The sequence below is a fragment of the Lemur catta genome, chromosome 13 (assembly GCF_020740605.2).
Source record: "Lemur catta isolate mLemCat1 chromosome 13, mLemCat1.pri, whole genome shotgun sequence".
Lineage (NCBI taxonomy): Eukaryota > Metazoa > Chordata > Mammalia > Primates > Lemuridae > Lemur > Lemur catta.
The window spans coordinates 60,433,802-60,452,616 of NC_059140.1; the positions used below are offsets into that span (position 1 = coordinate 60,433,802).

General features: G+C 37.4%; 1 protein-coding gene and 1 non-coding gene across 2 annotated transcripts in view; both read right to left on the reverse strand.

Annotated features, from left to right (window-relative positions):
• Positions 1-18,815, reverse strand: part of ENOX1 (ecto-NOX disulfide-thiol exchanger 1) — a 226,192-nt gene that overhangs the window by 184,744 nt on the left and 22,633 nt on the right. Inside the window, exons 2-3 of the mRNA XM_045567225.1 lie at positions 10,124-10,267; positions 9,113-9,250 (exon numbers count right to left, since the gene is read on the reverse strand). Of these exons, the coding sequence (XP_045423181.1) occupies positions 9,113-9,250; positions 10,124-10,267 (282 nt within the window). The remainder of the gene's footprint in view (positions 1-9,112; positions 9,251-10,123; positions 10,268-18,815) is intronic.
• On the reverse strand, positions 1,088-1,194 carry LOC123649532. Its single transcript, XR_006739040.1, has one exon. It is a non-coding gene; the product is annotated as a U6 spliceosomal RNA (small nuclear RNA).

Below are 18,815 nucleotides of genomic sequence, written 5' to 3' on the forward strand. Positions count from 1 at the left end.
TTCATATGTAACTATGATTGAAGACATAAAAGCTATACTATACCTGGTCCTTAGACTAGGTATAAAAGTGACTTTTCCTGAATTATATATCTTCATATAATTATTTATATAAATGAATCAAACAATACATTCATTCAGCTATATAGTTACTGAGCACTCAGCTCTATGTTTGATGATAGAGGAAATACAAACATAAATTAGATATGGTTCTTGCCCACAGAAGTACAGCACAGTTTATTAGATAAATGATAGAATCATTATATAAGCACATAATGTGATATACCTACAACTTAAGAACACAGTATGTAACACGTAGTAAATTAGAAGGCTGTAGAATAATAAAAGTAAATAAAAACAAAGGATATAGAAGAGAAGTCACTATGCAATAATTCCACAGTTACAAATAAAAGGCTCTGACATTAACTCAGAGCAAAAATCCAATATACAATAATGCATATGCATGCATACACACATATACCCACTTCTATCAGGATAGGAACACTCAAACTAATTTTAATATGGGAATTCAACTGTTTGGCTTTTCTTCTTGTTTTCTGCTGAATTAGAATGTCCACTCTGAGCACCCAGCTCTATGGGTGCTCCATGGACACAATTTTCCAGTGTGAAATGCAAATATTTCCTTTCAGTTCATGGAGCTGTTAAAGATATTGAAGCTTCTCTACTCTAGAGGAAACTAATAAAATTAGGGAATATGTGTGTTTGTGGTATATACACACATACACATCATATATTGTATGTAATATGTATATACTTAATATATATACATAAGTAAATATACATGTGATTATTTTGGTCTAGTAAGAAAGTTTTGATCTAGTGAGAAAGTAACCAGCATAGTTCAAAAGGTTATAGTGAGTAGTACATATACCAGAGTATGACAGAGCAAATAAGGATTACACTAATCAAGAAGTGGAAACTAGTATAATTTTTTTAAATTTCAGAATATTATGAGGGTACAAACACTTTGGTTACATAAATTGCCTTTGCACTGCCTGAGTCACAGTTACAAGTGTGCTCATTCCCCAGACAGTGCGTAGTGCACCCACTGGGTGTGAATTTACCCATCAAAAATATGGAATGCTTCACAAATTTGCATGTCATCCTTGTGCAGGGGCCACGTTAATCTTCTCTGTATCATTCCAATTTTAGTATATGTGCTGCCAAAGTGAGCACAACTAGTATAAAATTAAAATATATATATATATATATATATGTGGTAGAATAAAAAGAAAGAAAAAAATTATACATTGATAATTCAGAAGAAGTCAATCTAATACAAAGCAAGTAAATTTACCTTATCCATTCCATGGAAGATAAAAATGACTATATTTCAAATGACCATATATTATATTAAACATTCAACAAAGATTTTATAATATATCTAGCCAACAAGGATATAGGCTATTGTCATTTGTGGAGAGTTATCTGAGAACAATCCTTGATTTGCTTTAAGTGATGTCAATTACCTTATGAAGGACAAGGTATAGGCAGAAGCAAATATTTTTTGAAGCCAGTTTTCTATAAATTCTCTGATCTCTAGAAATACTGTAGATACACATCATAAGCTCAGCACTAGAATGAAAGTTACAGGAGAGTGTGTGTGTATCCCCAGCACCTGTGGCAATGCCTGCACAGGGCAGGTGCTCCACACTCCAGTCCCACATGGATGCATCTAGGCCACCTGCTTCCAGCACCTCTTTGTGGACAGCAGCCTCCTAGATGTAAACCCAGCCTCCCCTCTTGCCACGCTTCAATCCAATCTCTATAAAAACAATTCAGGTACTTTTTTTTTAAGAAAGAAAAAAACAAATAATATTTCAATAGCTTACACTTCAAATAAAATCTCTACTCCATGCTTTGGAAGGCATGATCTAGCCCTAGCCTACCTCTCCAGACTCATGTCAAGCACCACCCTGCCAACCCCCAGCATCGCAACCACCCCCTTCTGCTCACATACATCCACCTTCCTCTTCCTTGAAAGAGATAAGCTACTAACATCTCAGGTCTTTGCACAGAGCATTTTCTGCTTTAAGAATTTTCTTATCTTTCCAAATTCCCCATGTCTTCCTGCTCTTCCCTCCTGCTATGTGGATAACTCTAATTTATCCTTCAGGTCTTAGCCTAAATATTGTTTCTTTAGAGAAGCCTTTTCTGAAGCCCCTCTGATACCTCCAGGCAAAGTTAGGCTCCCCATTCCTCTTTATAACATCCCATAATTATAATTAATCATTGGTATAATACAATTATGTGACAACAACCTGCTTCTTTAGAAATGCAAGTACTCCATAAGAGCATTACCTGTCACATAAATTGCTGTTTTTCTAGTACCTTGTAAAAAAACACAGTTTGAACCTTCAGCAATATTGTGATGAATAAATAAATATAACAGTGTACTGTCCTAATGTCCTGGGGAGAAAAAGGTAAATAACTGTGCAAAGTGTAACAGAACTGTCAAAAATAAATGAAATCAGGTACATAAATTGTGAAACACAAGTCAAGGGCCTATTTGTTTTCTGACACTCGATAGAAAGAAATCTTTCAACCAGATGGAAAATAAAAACAAAAGAGAACTCTGAACATGTATTTTAGAGAAAGCCCCACTGCTATACACCAGGTAGCCTGTGTTCCTTAATCATGACTATGTCAGAGAGTGTCACCATTAATATCTGAAGGGACTAAAGAAAATAAGTTTGCCGGTATATTATTTTCATTTTAAAAATGAGTACGTGGGATGGGTTATCAACAGACAGACAGTCTTGAGTGTCTCTGTAAGCTGAAGAGATGGGAATCAGGCAGGATTCCCAGATTACATTTTTTTTTTTTTAAATCTCTGACCACTTCTCTCCCTGCAAACCTTGGAGCCCAGCAATAGTGGGAATCTAGTGTGACTCCAAAGAGGAAATAGATGGAGAGATTTGGAGACCCAACTGGAGGTTAGGCTGAAACCTGAGTGAGCAGCTGAGGGCCCTTTGCTCATTTCAGAGCAGAAGTGTGGCTGGGCATTAAGGTCCCCAGAGCATCAATAACCATCCATGTGATGTGCTGTGGCTGCCAAAGCCACGTCTCCATCCACCCTCTCCTCCTGAGCTTCAGACCCATAAATCTCACTGCTCACCGTATCCTTCCTTTCTACAGGTTCCTCAAACTCAACACATCCAAAAAGAAACTAGACAACTCCTCCACCCTTCTCTTCTTGGTAAAGAGCCCCACCATTTCCCCAGTTTCCGAGGTTGGAAGGCCAGGAGTCACTGTTGATTCTTCACTCTCCTCACATTCCATGTGGACTCAGTCAGCAGCTCCTGTTGGTTCTACAATTAAATGTCTCATGAGTCCCCTCACATTGCTGCATCTCCGCTACCAGGGTCATCACTGGCACTACTGCCACTGTTATCACTCTCTGCTCCCCTGGCTACCAATGTTTCCCCCCTCCCATCAGTCCTCTCTAGAGCTTGCAAACGTGCTCTGTAAAAATATAATCCTAACCCTACCACTCTTCTTCTCAACACTCTTCAGTGACATCCCACAGCACCCTTTACCTATCAGTGGCATAACCACTTATCGCTGTTGATTTGCATTTGCTTATTAACTCTTTTCTGTTTCTCCCACTAGACCCTACAACATGACAGTAAAGTCTAGGTCTTATACTCCCAGTGTTCAGCACAACATCTGGCTCAATAAATCCCAGTTCAAAGAGTGATGCTTGAGGAGATGAAAGGATTTAACAAATGCCTCTTCATATCTGGGCATTTTAAAGACGATAAAGGTGTCCCTGGGAGGATTAAACAACCTAAGAAAGAAATTAGGAAAAAAAATATTCTGAGGAAGCAGAAAAGAATTAAAACGAGTGGAAAAATTCATGAATGGGTGAGGGTAATGAGGATGACAGAAGGGGACTGTAACCCATCTTAGCCTCCCCATGAGTTAGAAAGCTAAGTCCTTCTTAGGGTGGCAGGAAACCGAAGCAGTGACAATGAATCCTGAGCTTCTGAAGAAGAAACAGCAAGGCATGAACCAAGGAACAATTAGGAGTGCTAACAACCAACCTGCAAGCATGAGGAAGTCTTTTGCTGGCTCCACGTTAATCACTGATAAGAATGTGGCACTATCTTGTACATGCCCCCAACTGTAGCTAGTTGGGAGGTGTGATGCCCTTTTAGAAGGTGTGTTTGAAATATGGCAATTAGCATACTAAGCAACTTGCTGTAAAAGATATGTATCAACCTAAAGTCAATTACATCTGTGGAAAGATTGTTGACACTAGGAAAGGAGATTTCAGAAGGTTCAGAGAAGAGCAAGGTATTATCTCAGGGCCACAGAATATCCAGAAAGTACCACCAGTTCCCAAGCAGTCCTGGGTACGAAACTTAAAACCTGGGGACTCAGCTCCTGCTTTGCGAATCTCCTTTCAGGTGATTACGAGTTTGGGAAAGACACCAGAGTATATGCGAAGGGAGCAGCTGGTCACACAGATGGTGTCAAAGCTCAGGACTTGATATTCTAGATTTTGGATTGTGACACCAGAGGTGGGGACTCTTGGAAAGGGACACAGAAAACTGAGAAGAGGGTTTCAGGCAACACCTGACCCCAAGAGAGTTATTTTGAAACTTGAGATTAGGGAGTGACACTGTTCAGCATAAACAAACAAAATTGTAAACTAGGTCATACAGGGGGTATTATATATGGCATGGAAAGATGTATGGCATTGGAGAAGGATCTTCACCATTAACAGGAAAAATCTGGTTTAGATGGCTGTATTCTAGTGTGCCATGAGATGCAAACAAGTATTTTTCTAAAGGCTAAATTAAGTTTGGGGAATCCTACATACTGGATCCGATTCTTTGAAAACTGCTTATTGCACATTAGTATAGTAAAGGCTTTGAGAAAACCCACAAAGAAAGCAATTTACCTGTGTTTAACCCAGAGTTGACCACTGTTGCTGGGCCACCTAAGTACTTATGTGACATCCACTATACCTAACAACTGTTGTATCCAGCAACTGTGGGATACTCATGTTCCAAGAGACCGGTTTAGAAAACCTGCATCTATACCAACGCACAAAGTATTGATAACAAAAAGCTATCATCAACAACGGCAACAAACTCCACAAAACTAAAACAAAGAAACACAGTAAATATATATGACGGTAAATAGTATCTCATAGAGCAGCCAGGACTATGGAGTGTGGGATGTGGGACTGAGGTATAACAGCATAACAGCATATTGTGGACAAGAGGAACAAATTCAATGTCACGATCTCAAGTGGCATTTCCCATGAAGAAGGTAAACAGGGAAGCTCATAAAAGTGGGACTGGAATCACCGTGGGGAATGTTTGGTGACAATCAAGGAGAGGTGAGTGAAAGAGGCGTAATTGTGGGCGTGCAAGGCAGCGTGGCGGAAGGCGTGCGATGACAGTAATGAGGGATTTGATTTCCTGGGAAGTTATTTCGATAAAATCAGAGGATATGAAAAATGTACGCCTTGCTTTGCTGATAATTTTAATCTCTCAATAAATTGAAGAAGCTGTGAGGAATGGGATTTAGTGTCAGTTTAATTTTAACAAATACGGGAAGAGAGGTTGGTCATTCAGAAATATCACAAACTTTGGGAGAAAGCCAAGCACTCATAAAATCCAGCCTCTCCATAATCCTGTCAGAGATGTTTTAGAGAGGATTTCTTGGAAGGAAGGTTACACTAAATAATCTTTAAGTCCCTGCTGGAACATTAAAGTCTGCCTCTAACATTCTATAGTCGCACTGAGCAACTCCAGAGGTGGCCAGTGCAGCCACTGAGCGGGAAGCAGCATCCGGGGGCTCCGTGGCAGCACTGAAAACAAACAACAGCACCACACACCAGGCTCGGTAAAAGGAGCACAGGATGCTTCCTACAAATATGCCATCGAACTGTAAGAACTGAAACAACGAGGTGCTGAAATAAAAATAAGTAAATCACTAGTACAGAATAGATACTTCAGAAATAGATAAAAATATATATAAGAATTTAATTTCCAGTAAAAGGTAGAATTATGTCAATGGGGGCATGGAAAATCGGGAATATGACAACTTCCAGAGTAGGCAAATCTTTCAGTATTTAGAAATGGAATAAAGGATTCATAAAGGGAAAATTAAATACAACAATTATTTTAAAAGAACCAACATTAAAAGCAAAAAATAGACCAGATAAATATTTTTAGGAAATATGAAGTCCAAGGATTGAAATGCTTAACAAATGCCCAAATATAAACTAATAAAAAAAACTTACCAAGAACCTTATCTGATAAATGGATATGGTATAAGAATAATCTATTTACAAAAGAGAAAATATGAATAGAAAATGAAGGGAAAAAAGAAATAAACAAGGGTAGTTAAAAAAGAATTTAAGGTAAAATAACAGGATGCCACCTTTGCATATCAAATTAATAACTATTAAATACATACGTATATTTTGAACATTAACTGCCTGGTACATAACAAGAAACTTTAAAATGTTCATTTCTTTTGACCTACTAGTTCTACATGTAAAAGTCTATCCAAGGGAAATAATTCTAACTGCTATAAAACCTTATGCATAAAAATGTTCACTATAATATTATTTGTTACAAAAAAGAATAAAAAGGAAGAAAGGCAGGATTAAGAGGAAAGGAATAAGAGGAATATTTAATGTATACTCACAATATGGAGGCTATGTAGGTTATCCCATTTAAATTTCACAACAGCTCCATGAAATATATATGATCACCATTTTATAGAAAAAGTAAAATGCTTTTGAATGTTCAGAGACATTAAGTTCCTTAAAGAAACCTGGCTAGTAAGAGTGAAAGAACAGAAACAGCCTAAATGTAAACAGTAGAATAGTTAAGTAAACTAGGGAAGATTTACTTGATATATTTGAAAATTTTTAATATAAAAGAATAAAATGGAAAAAATAGTTTAGAATAAGATATTAAGAAAAACACATAATAGAAAATTTTGTATTCAATACAATTGAAATACATAGAAAAAAGACTGGAAGAAAATATATACACACTAACCAAACACTGCAGAAGCTGACCCTGACATTGCATCAACAAATGTAGTTGGCCGGTGGCCCCGAGAACAATGCCAAGTGCAGTTCAATTGTCAGGCTGCAGAAATGATGAAGTCAAAGCCCAGAAAGACCCAGAAAGGCTCAAAAACAGTTTAAGCAATTTGGCTAATACAGGAGATAGAGAATGTAATTCAGGGCAGATACGGTAAATCTTCTATAACGAGCAGGGCTGTAATTCTTTTCATGGCAAGTTGCTGGGAAAATCGGAAATTGGTCATGGTTAAAATGTCAAAAGACTCAAAATCATAAGAAAAATAATGAATTACTAAGGTTTGGGCTTACTCTAGAAGTCACACAACATTTTCTGAGAGAAGTAGGAGGTGAGACAAAAGTAAAGCAGTTTCTGATACCTGAAACATTTCAATTAGGCAGCTGGGAAAACATGGGAGGAAAAATGGAAATCTTTACTCTTCAGTTATTAGAAGGCAATATCTGTCTAGGTTAGCTCTAGGAGAAAAGGACCTGCATAAACACATGTTCAAACCGCAGAAAATGTCACTTATGTATACACACCCCACAACAGACTAATCTTCAACTATATGAATTTGAATTTGATAGCATTTTGGAGAATTTTATAAATATCCTAAGTATAATGTTTTATAACTCAATCTTTATCTTTCCTTTTTATCTGTTTCCTACTTTTCCCATCTCCTGTCCACTCTCATGTTCTTTCTTGTTATATTAAAAAAGAAACAAAATATATATTTTTATATATGTATGTGTACATGTATACATATATGTTCATACACACACATATATAATTTACTACAGCTAATTTAGAATTTTTCATCTATGGCCGCTATTGACAAAAAAAGAAACCCAATGTGTGGTCAACTCAGCACAGAGCACACAGGTTTGTGAGTGTAGAACTTACTAACATTCCAAAAGCAACTGGTTTCTACTTAGTGAATACCACCTATCCTCACCTAACTTGATGGCCAAAAGTGAATTGTTCTTCTGCCATATAGCAATGACCACAGCATGAGAGCTGACTGTCACCTCCCCACTGCAGGTTCCGGGGGGGAGGGGGAGTGGGCAGAACATGGCTGTTTTGTTTACTGCTGGAGCCCCTGCACCCAGGACAGTACCGCAATGAATATTTGTTGAGTGAACGAATGAGTGAGCGAGTTATTGAGCAAATTCTATTTATCTCTCTAGACATCGCTCAAGCCCCCCACCTTCCTGATAACATCTTCCTTCAGAGCCCCAGTGATTGATCTGGAAATTACTATATTACCAGTCTGCACTGCTACTTAACACTTGATTCTACACGTTATTTTTATTGCTTTCAGTTGCTGTTTTTTTTCAATTTAGAGAGAAGGCTCTTCAAGGATAGCCATATATGTATATATTTCTTCTATTTGCCAAAGCACATTTTACAGGGTACATGTAAAATCCTCAATAAATGTGCTAAATTAAATGATAAAATCTTTTAAATGACCTTTGACTTTATGATATTTTAAAACATTTTCTCTATTAAATGCATTATTTTATGATTCTGAAGGGTGGTTGACAAAAAATGTGGAATTTAGTGTCACTTGAGCCGAGTTAGTAGCTATGCCACCTCGGTGCTGGAAAAGTTACCTCATCTCTGGTCTTCTGTTTCCCTGTTTGTAAAATGAAAACATTAACAGGATCCATAACAAAAATAAATACCTACCTATCACAAAGGGAAGACTGTGCAATCAAATGCGATAATGTACGTGAATGAGTTTTGTAAATTGGAAAGCAAATATTAGCCATTCTATTTACCAATGTAAAAAATGCAATTGATATTGCAAGGCTGCATATAGCAATAACAGTTAGGGTGGCTTTTTCTGAGAATAGCTATTAGGCAGGAGAGAAAAGTGATGAGGAAAAGAATCTCAAGCACAACCTGCCAAACATACCCCAGTCATAAATCAAAGACCATGTTCAACACTTGCTGTGCGGAGAGATTACTGGGCACCTGTCACCTACACCCTTTGGCACTACTGCAAGCATCTTTGAAACCAGGAGAAAGCTTACCGGACACGAGTTGCTGCCCAGGCAACCCCACGGGAACCATGCCCAAATTATTCATGGCTGTGGCCCAGGCTGTGGGATCTGTCACGGACATGTTGAGCTGGGTTGTGTCTATCGCTATACTTCCCAAACCATCGGCTGCTGCAGGGAAAGACAAACCATGAGTTAGAATCAACAGGCAAGGCTGTTTGTTTTAAAGGAAATCACATTTCTAGAGATGTGAGGCTTCATTTAGCATATTCCCAAACCACACACACACACACACACACACACACACACACACACACACAAACACACAAAATAAAGCACTGAAACCTATAGCATTGTTTTCTCCAGCCATAAACATAAACTGTTTCTAAATATTTTCTGGGAGGAAACTTAATGACATGTAGTTTATATTATACATAGCACGCCATTAAGGAGGTACCCCTGGGAAAACACTGAAGAATCTCTTTCTTCTCCCAGTAAAACAACATTAGTTAAGTTACAAGGTTGAGAGGCAAAGCAGTGATACTCTCTTGGTAAAACAAGTTAACTGCCTTAGTAGACTAAGGATAAGTAAATTCATCTGTTTCCAAGTGTAATTCTTGAGCAGGCATGCCTTCTAACTATGTAATAAAAAAAAATAATTGTCAAGTAGCAAAACTGGTGCTGACCAAATTTATTGTTATCTTATAATATATTCCCTGCTTTACAAACTTTTACATCATTACATTAAAGAAATGCAGATGTCTACCTAAAGTAACTTTTCTAATGTATTTCTTATAAGCACTGACTTCCATAAAAATTAAATAGATAAATAAAATTTAAAAACAAATAACATAGAGCTTTAAAAAAACTCAGCAGAGTGTGTCAAATTTGACTTAATGCTCTTTGATTTTCACTGGTTCCGGGCCTGATTTCTTTAAGGGCTCAGGCTCCTGGTTCAATGCATATTTTTCATGGCTGGGCAAGCCTTTCCACCAAAGACTCAAAAAGCCTTTTTTGCGTCCTGTGCCAGCCACCGACATTTACCTGCAGCCATCATCTGAGGAAGCTCCTGGGGGTGCTGGGGGATGCTCTCAGCCCCACCTGCGTCTACCATCGAACTGCGAGCATCCTGGGAGACAGCAGCGCTCTGATGGCCCAGTACAGGGTCCCCTCGGAGATCATCAGATTCTGCCAAAGGGGACAGGAGTGTGGTGAGAAACCATAATAGTTAACTGAGAGAGAACATCAAGGAGCAAAATACTATCTATTCAAAAACAAAAACAAAGAAAGAATGATTTCCAGTCTCGGGCACAGAAGTAAAGCTGCTTTCCATCCCTCAGCAGCTGTCGTGGCTCAGTTTTGGAGACCTGTGAGATGCGTGGGTCATCTCTTTAGCTCACCTGGAGCCAGGGCTGGCTGAATAAACTGGCGCCGTTTATGAGCACGTCAAATGCCTCCTACAGAAGAGCCTTCACAAATGGGGGCTTATCATCCCTGCACAGCCTCTTCTGCACACCACACATCAATGGAGAGGGCAGACTCAGGGCTAAAGAAGATTTTTTTTTTAAGTTAAAAAATTAATTGATGTTGTTATTTTGGAAGATGGTTGTCTGTGAAATGTATTCAGAGAGCAAAAAAAAGTTGGGAGGAGGGAGATAAAAGCAGGAACCCATTCACTGTGAGTCTGGAAAAGGAGGGTACCTAAATTACAATAGCCAGGAAAGGCAAATGAGAAGAATAGCATGCTGTCCATAAAGGAAGATCTAGAGGGTGTGAGGGTGTTAGGGGAGCAAAGGAAAAACATTTGTTTTCTCAGCTCTATGGAAAGATAAATTTAACTGGCCACAGTCTGTTCAGTCTGAATTTTCCTTAGAATTGCACAGCTTATATACATGTATTTTAAATAGACTTTTAAATTATTTTTCTAATTAAGTTTAAATAATAAGACACTGCATGAAGATACAAAGTACCCCTCTATATCACAATATGTATAAAAGACTACACCTTTTCTCTATCCTTAGAAATGCAAAAACACAGACCATCCACAGGTTCATATTTTAAGTGCACTCTGACCACATCAAAACTTAGACAAGTGACCTGACAAATTCAATCTTAAGTAGATTCAATATAACAACGAAGTTTAAATATTTATTTTTATTTTAGTATAAGTTTAGAAACTTTTCTAAACCATGTTTCTGTTAATGATAATTTTAGAATGAGATGTTATGGTTCATTTGTCAGTGTATCTAATGTGAAGTTTGAGCCTTTTAAGTTATGTTCTTTTCTTTCTTTGATTCTTAGGGACAAGAATCAGCACACCATTGAACACTGTACCATCAAAAAGAACTTCTTGCCAGTTGAGTAGAAGTTTAATACAAATGGAAACTCAGGTTTCAATATCTCAAGGATTGGTGGATAATGAACAAATGGTATCTCAACAAATTCTTAGCCTTCAACTAGAGAGGTATGTGAGATAGTGGGGAACTTTTTTCCAATTGTATATCAAGAAGATGAAACATCTTTATCACCAAGAAGTAAATGATACCAACTTTTGGAAGCAAACTTTACTCAGAAAAAATATTTTATACCTTGCTGTTAAACTCTAATACCCAAATTAACTCAAAACTTGCACACATACTGTGTATCAATATCTCAGGCAATGGGTACCATCAGACAAAGGCATTCTCACCATATAAAATAAATTCGATAGCATAAGAAATACATAGCTAACCCAAACATCCCCTGTAGCAGCCGTCCATTCACCAGAGGTATTTCTGCGATGAAACATCAAAGCACTTTTCTCTCTCCACGTCCAACCATTTCAGGGGACCAAGGCAGAGTCAGGCTAGAATATATTCACTCTTTGGCTCAAATGGCCCTAGAGTAGAGCTGTTTCAGATCATTGCAAGGTCACGATTTGTCTTACTTATCTCCCCAAATGAAGTTTAGTTGGCTGGCTTCCTTCTAGCTCAGATTCTCCCCAAATGGGCATTAATCACACCTTTTTTTTTTCTGGCTAATGAGTCTGCAGTTCTGGAACACTATATCAGAGAACATCCCTTTGCTTTGTAGGCTTTATGACTTACGCCTCAACAGTCACATTTCACCATGACTTTTTGCTACACTGTTTTAGGGACAGTGTTAGCTTTCTTTGGCTCTATAACTGTCTGTTCCAATGGTGGTTTTCACCTTAATGATTACAGTCCAATAAAGGGGCACCAAGTGTTCTGGAGGGCCATAGCTTCTAGCTAACATTTTTCATGGTCATCTTAACAAACTGCAAGTGTTTCACTGAAAACAGTAACAGACAGCTGCTGTTTCACTGGAAAAAGCACTGCTCTGTTGGCAAGATGTGGTGTGTAAACCTAGACTTATCCCTCATTCGAACTCTGTGACATTCAATTTATTACATCTCCTCAACCTCCCAATCCCATGGTTTTAATGACATACAACTTCATGTGGCTACCATACGCCTGGGACGGTGACTCTAAGGTAAGTTCTGTCGCATCTTAGGCATTTCCAATAGTCTCAAGGCAGCCATGACATTCTTTACAAAATTTAAATTGATTTGATCATTTGGCTTGGAAGAAAGGTGATACTTTTAATTAATTACTACCTTGTAATTTATGAATAGTTGCAAGAGCTATTTTTGTACTTTAGTAACATCTATCGTTCCTATTGAATACCTGCCTCTTTAAATAATTAAAGACCATAATGCCTAATTTATCATTCAAATCAATTTCTCTGCCTTAGTTTTGTTATTTCTAAACTATAGAAAAGATTAATATTCTTAATGATGTTTATTTACACGGAGAAATATGGAGAGTTAAAAAATTATAGCTAATAAAGTGCTTTGAATATAGTAGGTGATAATTATTATTATTTTATTTGGAAGTGTAGTGTTTCCATTAAGGTACCCCGGGATCTTTGTGTTCTGGTGGATAATTATGTAATTAATTCTAAAACAGTGAGTAACACTTGATATTTCTAAAAGTAAGTGTTGCCCTAGTTTTCTGTGTCACACCTAAATTGCAACAGAATATTTCATTTTCCATAATTCTTTTATAAAATACTATAAGGGAACATAAAAAGATGTATGAATTTTTTCTCTCTAGGTTTTTTCTTCCTATGAAACCAGAAAAGCTTTCAAGAGATTCATGACCAATTATGAAATTGGCAGTTTCTATTTACAGCTTTTAGTGAAGTACGATCACCACAAAACAATCTGATATACAAAATGCCAAGGATAACGGTATAGCTTTGTCTAGAGCTTAATGGATATCTAACCTGTTCTTCATTAAGATATATTCAAGTACAAATTCTCATACCCAATTTCATAACTATTCAACAAGATATATTTATGTTCAGTATTTCATTGGGCTATATCAGTGGGGTAATCAATGGTGAATTTTTGAAACTCACCAAGTCTATAAAAATACTATTTGGCCTAAAAAAAAAAAAGGCACAGGCTGCTCCCATTCACAATAATACAACCTTTTCTAATCATTTCCAACTTTTATAGATGCCAAGGACACATACATTGTGAATACTAAAACTCACCTGTAACTGTCCACAAAAGATAGATTTCTATTAAAAAGGGGTAGAATCAGCTAGGTATTGAAAATTCTATTTAAAATGATTTTGTTTGATCTAAGTCCTTATATTCATATCTACTTCAATAGTAAGTAATTGTAGTGAAAGAGTCAGATTTGTTAATATCTTGTACAGTATGGTATGGTATCTGAAACCTTCTTATTTTACATGAACTCTTCATTGGCATTGTCATCATTTATATACATGTTAAAAGAAAGATGCATTTCTATCCAAAGTGCACTCTTGTCTATCACTAAGAAAATATCTAAATTTGGTCTTCATGTAATCAGTAAGACACTCTCTTGAGGTTATGGAAATGTTCCCCAGTTTAGAGCAATATAGAATACTGTTACAAAGATGTCACTTATGTATTAACTCCATGATTTTTAAGCAACTGTCTAGGCATAATAAGGGAGATATTACTGCTTCCTGTAATCGTAAACTAAGTAATTGCAGACCAATCTTCCTATTGAGGAACAACTAGAAATTTTAATATTTTTAATCAGTTTTATACAATTCTCACTATTATCTATTCAAATACAAAAGGAGCCCCAAGGCCATGCTCTGATTACTGTACAGGGTTACTAAACGGGCTTCTAAGGAGAAAGGTTCCTGTTAAGTACTAGGGAGATAAGTGGAATATGTAAGTTTGGAGGAAGAGAGGAATTGCTCTGTGAAGAGTGGTAAAAGAGAACACAAAAGCTGAGTGCTTTGGGGCAGGGGGAGAAAGAAGAAATCTTTGGTGGCCACCTATGACAAAAGGGGACTATAGAGAAGATAAATGACTTAAGCAGAATTTTAGGTGGTTCCCTGGGAAGGATAGAATATAAATCTTTCCTCTGTCCCCTCTACGGAAATGTCAGCAAAGTCTACATTCTTCTTAATTTTTAGATAGGAGTAAATTTGGGGTGGGTTAGGGGTGTACTTAAAGGCAAAGAGCTTAAAGAGGATAATAAAGAGGTAGCTGATACTGGGGATTACCTAAAATACTACCTGATAAAGCATGATAAAGTTTCACATCTGTTAAATATACACTATGTATATGATTTATTTGTTTATTAATGATCAATATCTGCTGATTCATGGGAAATAATGGGATTACGGTTTTGAAGGAGAGATTTAGATTAGGCATATTATGAGGAATTTCTAAAGAGATGCCTGTAAAGTAGGAATATTATATCAAATAAAGCTAAAAAGCTCTTTCTCAGTGCTAGAAAGAAAAATCACTTCTTGGAAACAGTGTGAACAGAGGATGGAGCTGGGCAAAGATCAATTCTGGTATGTGTGAATCCTATAGCTTTTACTATCAAATCCATAAATTCAAAAGGTCTTCCTTAGTATCTAACTTGTTAGTCATAGAGAGATGCTCCTTGATTTACAATGAGGTTACATCCTAATAAACCCATTAAGTCAAAAATATCATAAGGTGAAAGTTCATTTAATGCTAAGATTTTTCGACTTTACGATGGTGTGAAAGTGATACACATTCAGTAGAAACTGTAACCTCATCGTAAGTCAGACGGAGCTCCTTGACTTACAGTGGGGTTACTTACATTCCAAAATCATAAGCTGGACCATCCTACATTGGGGACTATCTATATTTATAAAATCATTGAACTTTTTTCTAAGGTTTCACAATTTAATATACATCACATCGCAGCGTACTTGAGGAGAGATGCCATTCCTATTCTAAGTATTTTTTCAGTTTTCCCTTTAAGGCCAGAAGACAAAGGAGATATGTGTTCCCTCCTCCATGTTCCCATAGCACTGTGTACCTTTCTCTACACAAGCACTTGCCACTCATATTCTCACTGATTATTTTTCTCTTCCTCCCTAATAAACTATAAGCTTAGGATGATTAAGGAAACCAGTCATCTTTGCGTACCCTGCAGCTAGCAAGCAAAGTACCTAGAATGTGGTACATGCTCTCTCTCTACACACACACACACACACACACACACACACACACACAATGTAGATATAAAGATATGTAGATATATAAAATCTATATATTTATAAATTTATAAAATATATTTTAAATTATATATAAAATATGAATATTTTGTACATATTTTCAAATGAATTCATGCATGGAAGGAAGGAAGGAAAGTAAAAATAAAGAAAAAAGGAAAAGAAGGAAGCAATAAAAGAACAAAGGAAAAAACTTCAGTTCCAGAGCTCACTCCCAAAACTTGGAGGTTTGAAAGCTAAAGACCACAGGGGTGAGGAGGGTGGGATTTTTCTTGAACACTAGAACACATACGAATTTAAAGTGTCAAAAAAAACCCCAACTTTAAAAAGTCTGTCAGATCTTTCAATATAAGCTTTTAGTGCACTTAACAAGCCACCCTCTAAGATTCAAGATTCCACACCTTCCTGGCAACTAATGCAGGGTTACAGGCAGGTTATGGTGATGTTCTCCTTTCCTAGACTTCTTGCAGCTGCTCCTTGAATGAGCTGAAATCTATAAATAACTGCATCTCCAGATCCATTAGGCGGTAGGTTAGTGCAACGAAGGCATATATGCACGGTACTAAAAAAGTGAAATCACTGAAGAAAGGAAAAGTTTCCATTTGGCATGAACCACAAAGAATAAAAAGCAGATCTGGTCATCTCTCAAATACAAAATTCCATCATGGGTCTGTGATTATATCGCTCGTTTTTCTACTTTGTCTAGCAGCCAATTTTAAACTATAAGTCATCTTCCTTCCATCTTAGAGAGGAAATGGTTACTGAATGGATAAGGTTTACCTATGACATGTCTGTTTCCCAAGAACTCCACATTCAGAGAGAGAGATATGACCTGAAATTCTCCCTCTGAAATCATGCAATCAAACAAAATGACCAAATTTGCCAAAGAGACAACTCAAATAGCATCGGTAGAATAGTAGATAAAGACAGTTATCTTTTGACACAAAGAGAAATACTTGGAGTTATATGTATAAGTGTAGAGAAATGACAGAGGTAAAATTATGTTTCTCAGGAAAACTTTGCTTTTGAAAAAAATTATACTTTATATTTCTAAATTGAACAAATAACAAAAGAGCATACTGAGACCTTCAGGATAAAGTATCTCTCTCTCCATTAAAAATAAAAAAATAAAAAAAAAATAGGCCTGATGCCACTATAATAATAAGTACATATAGGGTTTGGTGCTATTGGTGGTTTCAGGCATCCACTGGGGGTCTTGGGAATATCCCCTGAGGATAAGAGGGAACTACTGTAGGTAATTTAAAAGTCTTTGTAGAGTCAGGTTTTAAAATATTGGACCTTCCACATTTAGACTGTTTCAGACTTTCTGAAAAGTGCACTATTACACTGAAGAGTGTTTATGAAATATGTAATAACTCATCCCCCTCATAATAAATGACAACCACACACACAATCTGTTGTCATCCATTGTTGTTTTCCACCTCCCAAAATACACCTACCGCAGGAAAAGTTATCCTTGCTTGAGTCTGCTGCTGAGTGCATTATTACAGAAAGCAGTTAGCATCAGTAAACATAAGCCTGCATCCATTAAAACTAGAAGAGTCTCACTTTAAGCAAAGTTGTTCTTGGCTCCTGGGATTCAGGGCACACACAGCCAAGGTCATAGAGCATCTGGGTTTGAAGAGTTGGATGAAAACTGGGAGATCATCAGTTCCACCTTCTCCCCAGTACAGATGCCTCTAAAATGTTCCTGACAGGCACCTGTTGGGTGCAGCTAGTGATGGGTGTGGCAGCTCACTGTGTCACATGGTATTAGCAGGTCACAATTACCCCTTCTTCTGAGCCCTCATCTGGAGAAGAAGATATCTACATCCTACTTCTGCAGTGATGTATGGCCTCTTCTATCCCCGGAAGAGGGAAAAGGAGACTTCACTATCATTTAAGTAAGTCACAGACAGATTTATGAATGTAAATAAGGACATGTTAGATAATTCTTGCCTTCCCTCAACTGACAGGAATTTTTCTGTGTTTGCACTCTCTCTGTTCTCTTCACACTCACATCCTAAAAGCTCTAAAGAGTAGACAAAGTCACCAGAATGGTGTAACTAAATAAAAGCCTTTTCTGAAATGGCAAATCTATGGACTGCTGAGAAACAGCCATAGAGAAAAAAAAGAGTAAAAAGTCATTTTGAGAAAGGGAGTAATGCCTCTGGGACAAGACTTCAGGTGGATTTCAGTCTTGCCTCACATCAAGAGAGGTGAATTCTATAACAATTTTTTTATTCATGCACAGTATAGAAAGGCAATATTGGCCACATACTGTTCTTTTCGGACACACTGATATATAGAAAGCAATTTCTGTAAACACTATTATCTTGTTATATAAAAGAAAGCAGACAATATATCATTCTATAATTTGTGCTGTTTTGTGCTCAGTTTTTTCTTTTATTATGTACTCATTTTACACCTTGACCTAACCATGGAAAAATGTATTAAGCTACAAAGTGGAACATTTTAATTGTAGTGGGTAAATAAGTGACCCTTAAATGGCTGCAAACTCTGGTAAATTAGTTATCTATTTTCCAAAAAGCCCTGGTTAGAGCCCTTTAATCTATGGAAATCTACCCGCAATAAAACCCAATCAGACCAAGACCAGCCTGAGCCAGTTGCTCATCCTGTTTAACATTTCTCCTGGTAGGGTGACAAAGAACATCTTAGTTACTCTTTAAACTAATGTGCTCTTAATGATGCCATTGCAGCATGATGAATAAAGCATTAGCCCTGCAGTCATGATTGCCCCAGGACATAGACACTTAGCAGGATACTGCCACCTCCAATGTGTGGCCCTGGGCCAGAGACCTTGCTTTCTCTTTCTCTAAATGACCACCCACTGCCCTGGGTCATGCTCTGTAACCAGTGAGCAAGAACAGTAGAGCCTCGGGTCCTCTGCTGTGGGCCTTTCTACTTCTCAGGGCCTCACAAATGGTGTGGTTACATAATGGGGGGTGACCCAGAAAACCTGGTGGAGCAGTTTAGGGGAGGGCTATTGGGGCACCACTGCCTGACGCAAATGGATGTGCAGCAGGACATCCAATCGGAAAGTTCTAGGCTGGCAGTGAGCATTCTCCGGAAATGGGTCAAACCTTTGGAGCTACTGGTTGTGTTCAGCAAAATTCAAATGAAGGTGCTCAGAAGAAAGAAAGACCTGTGT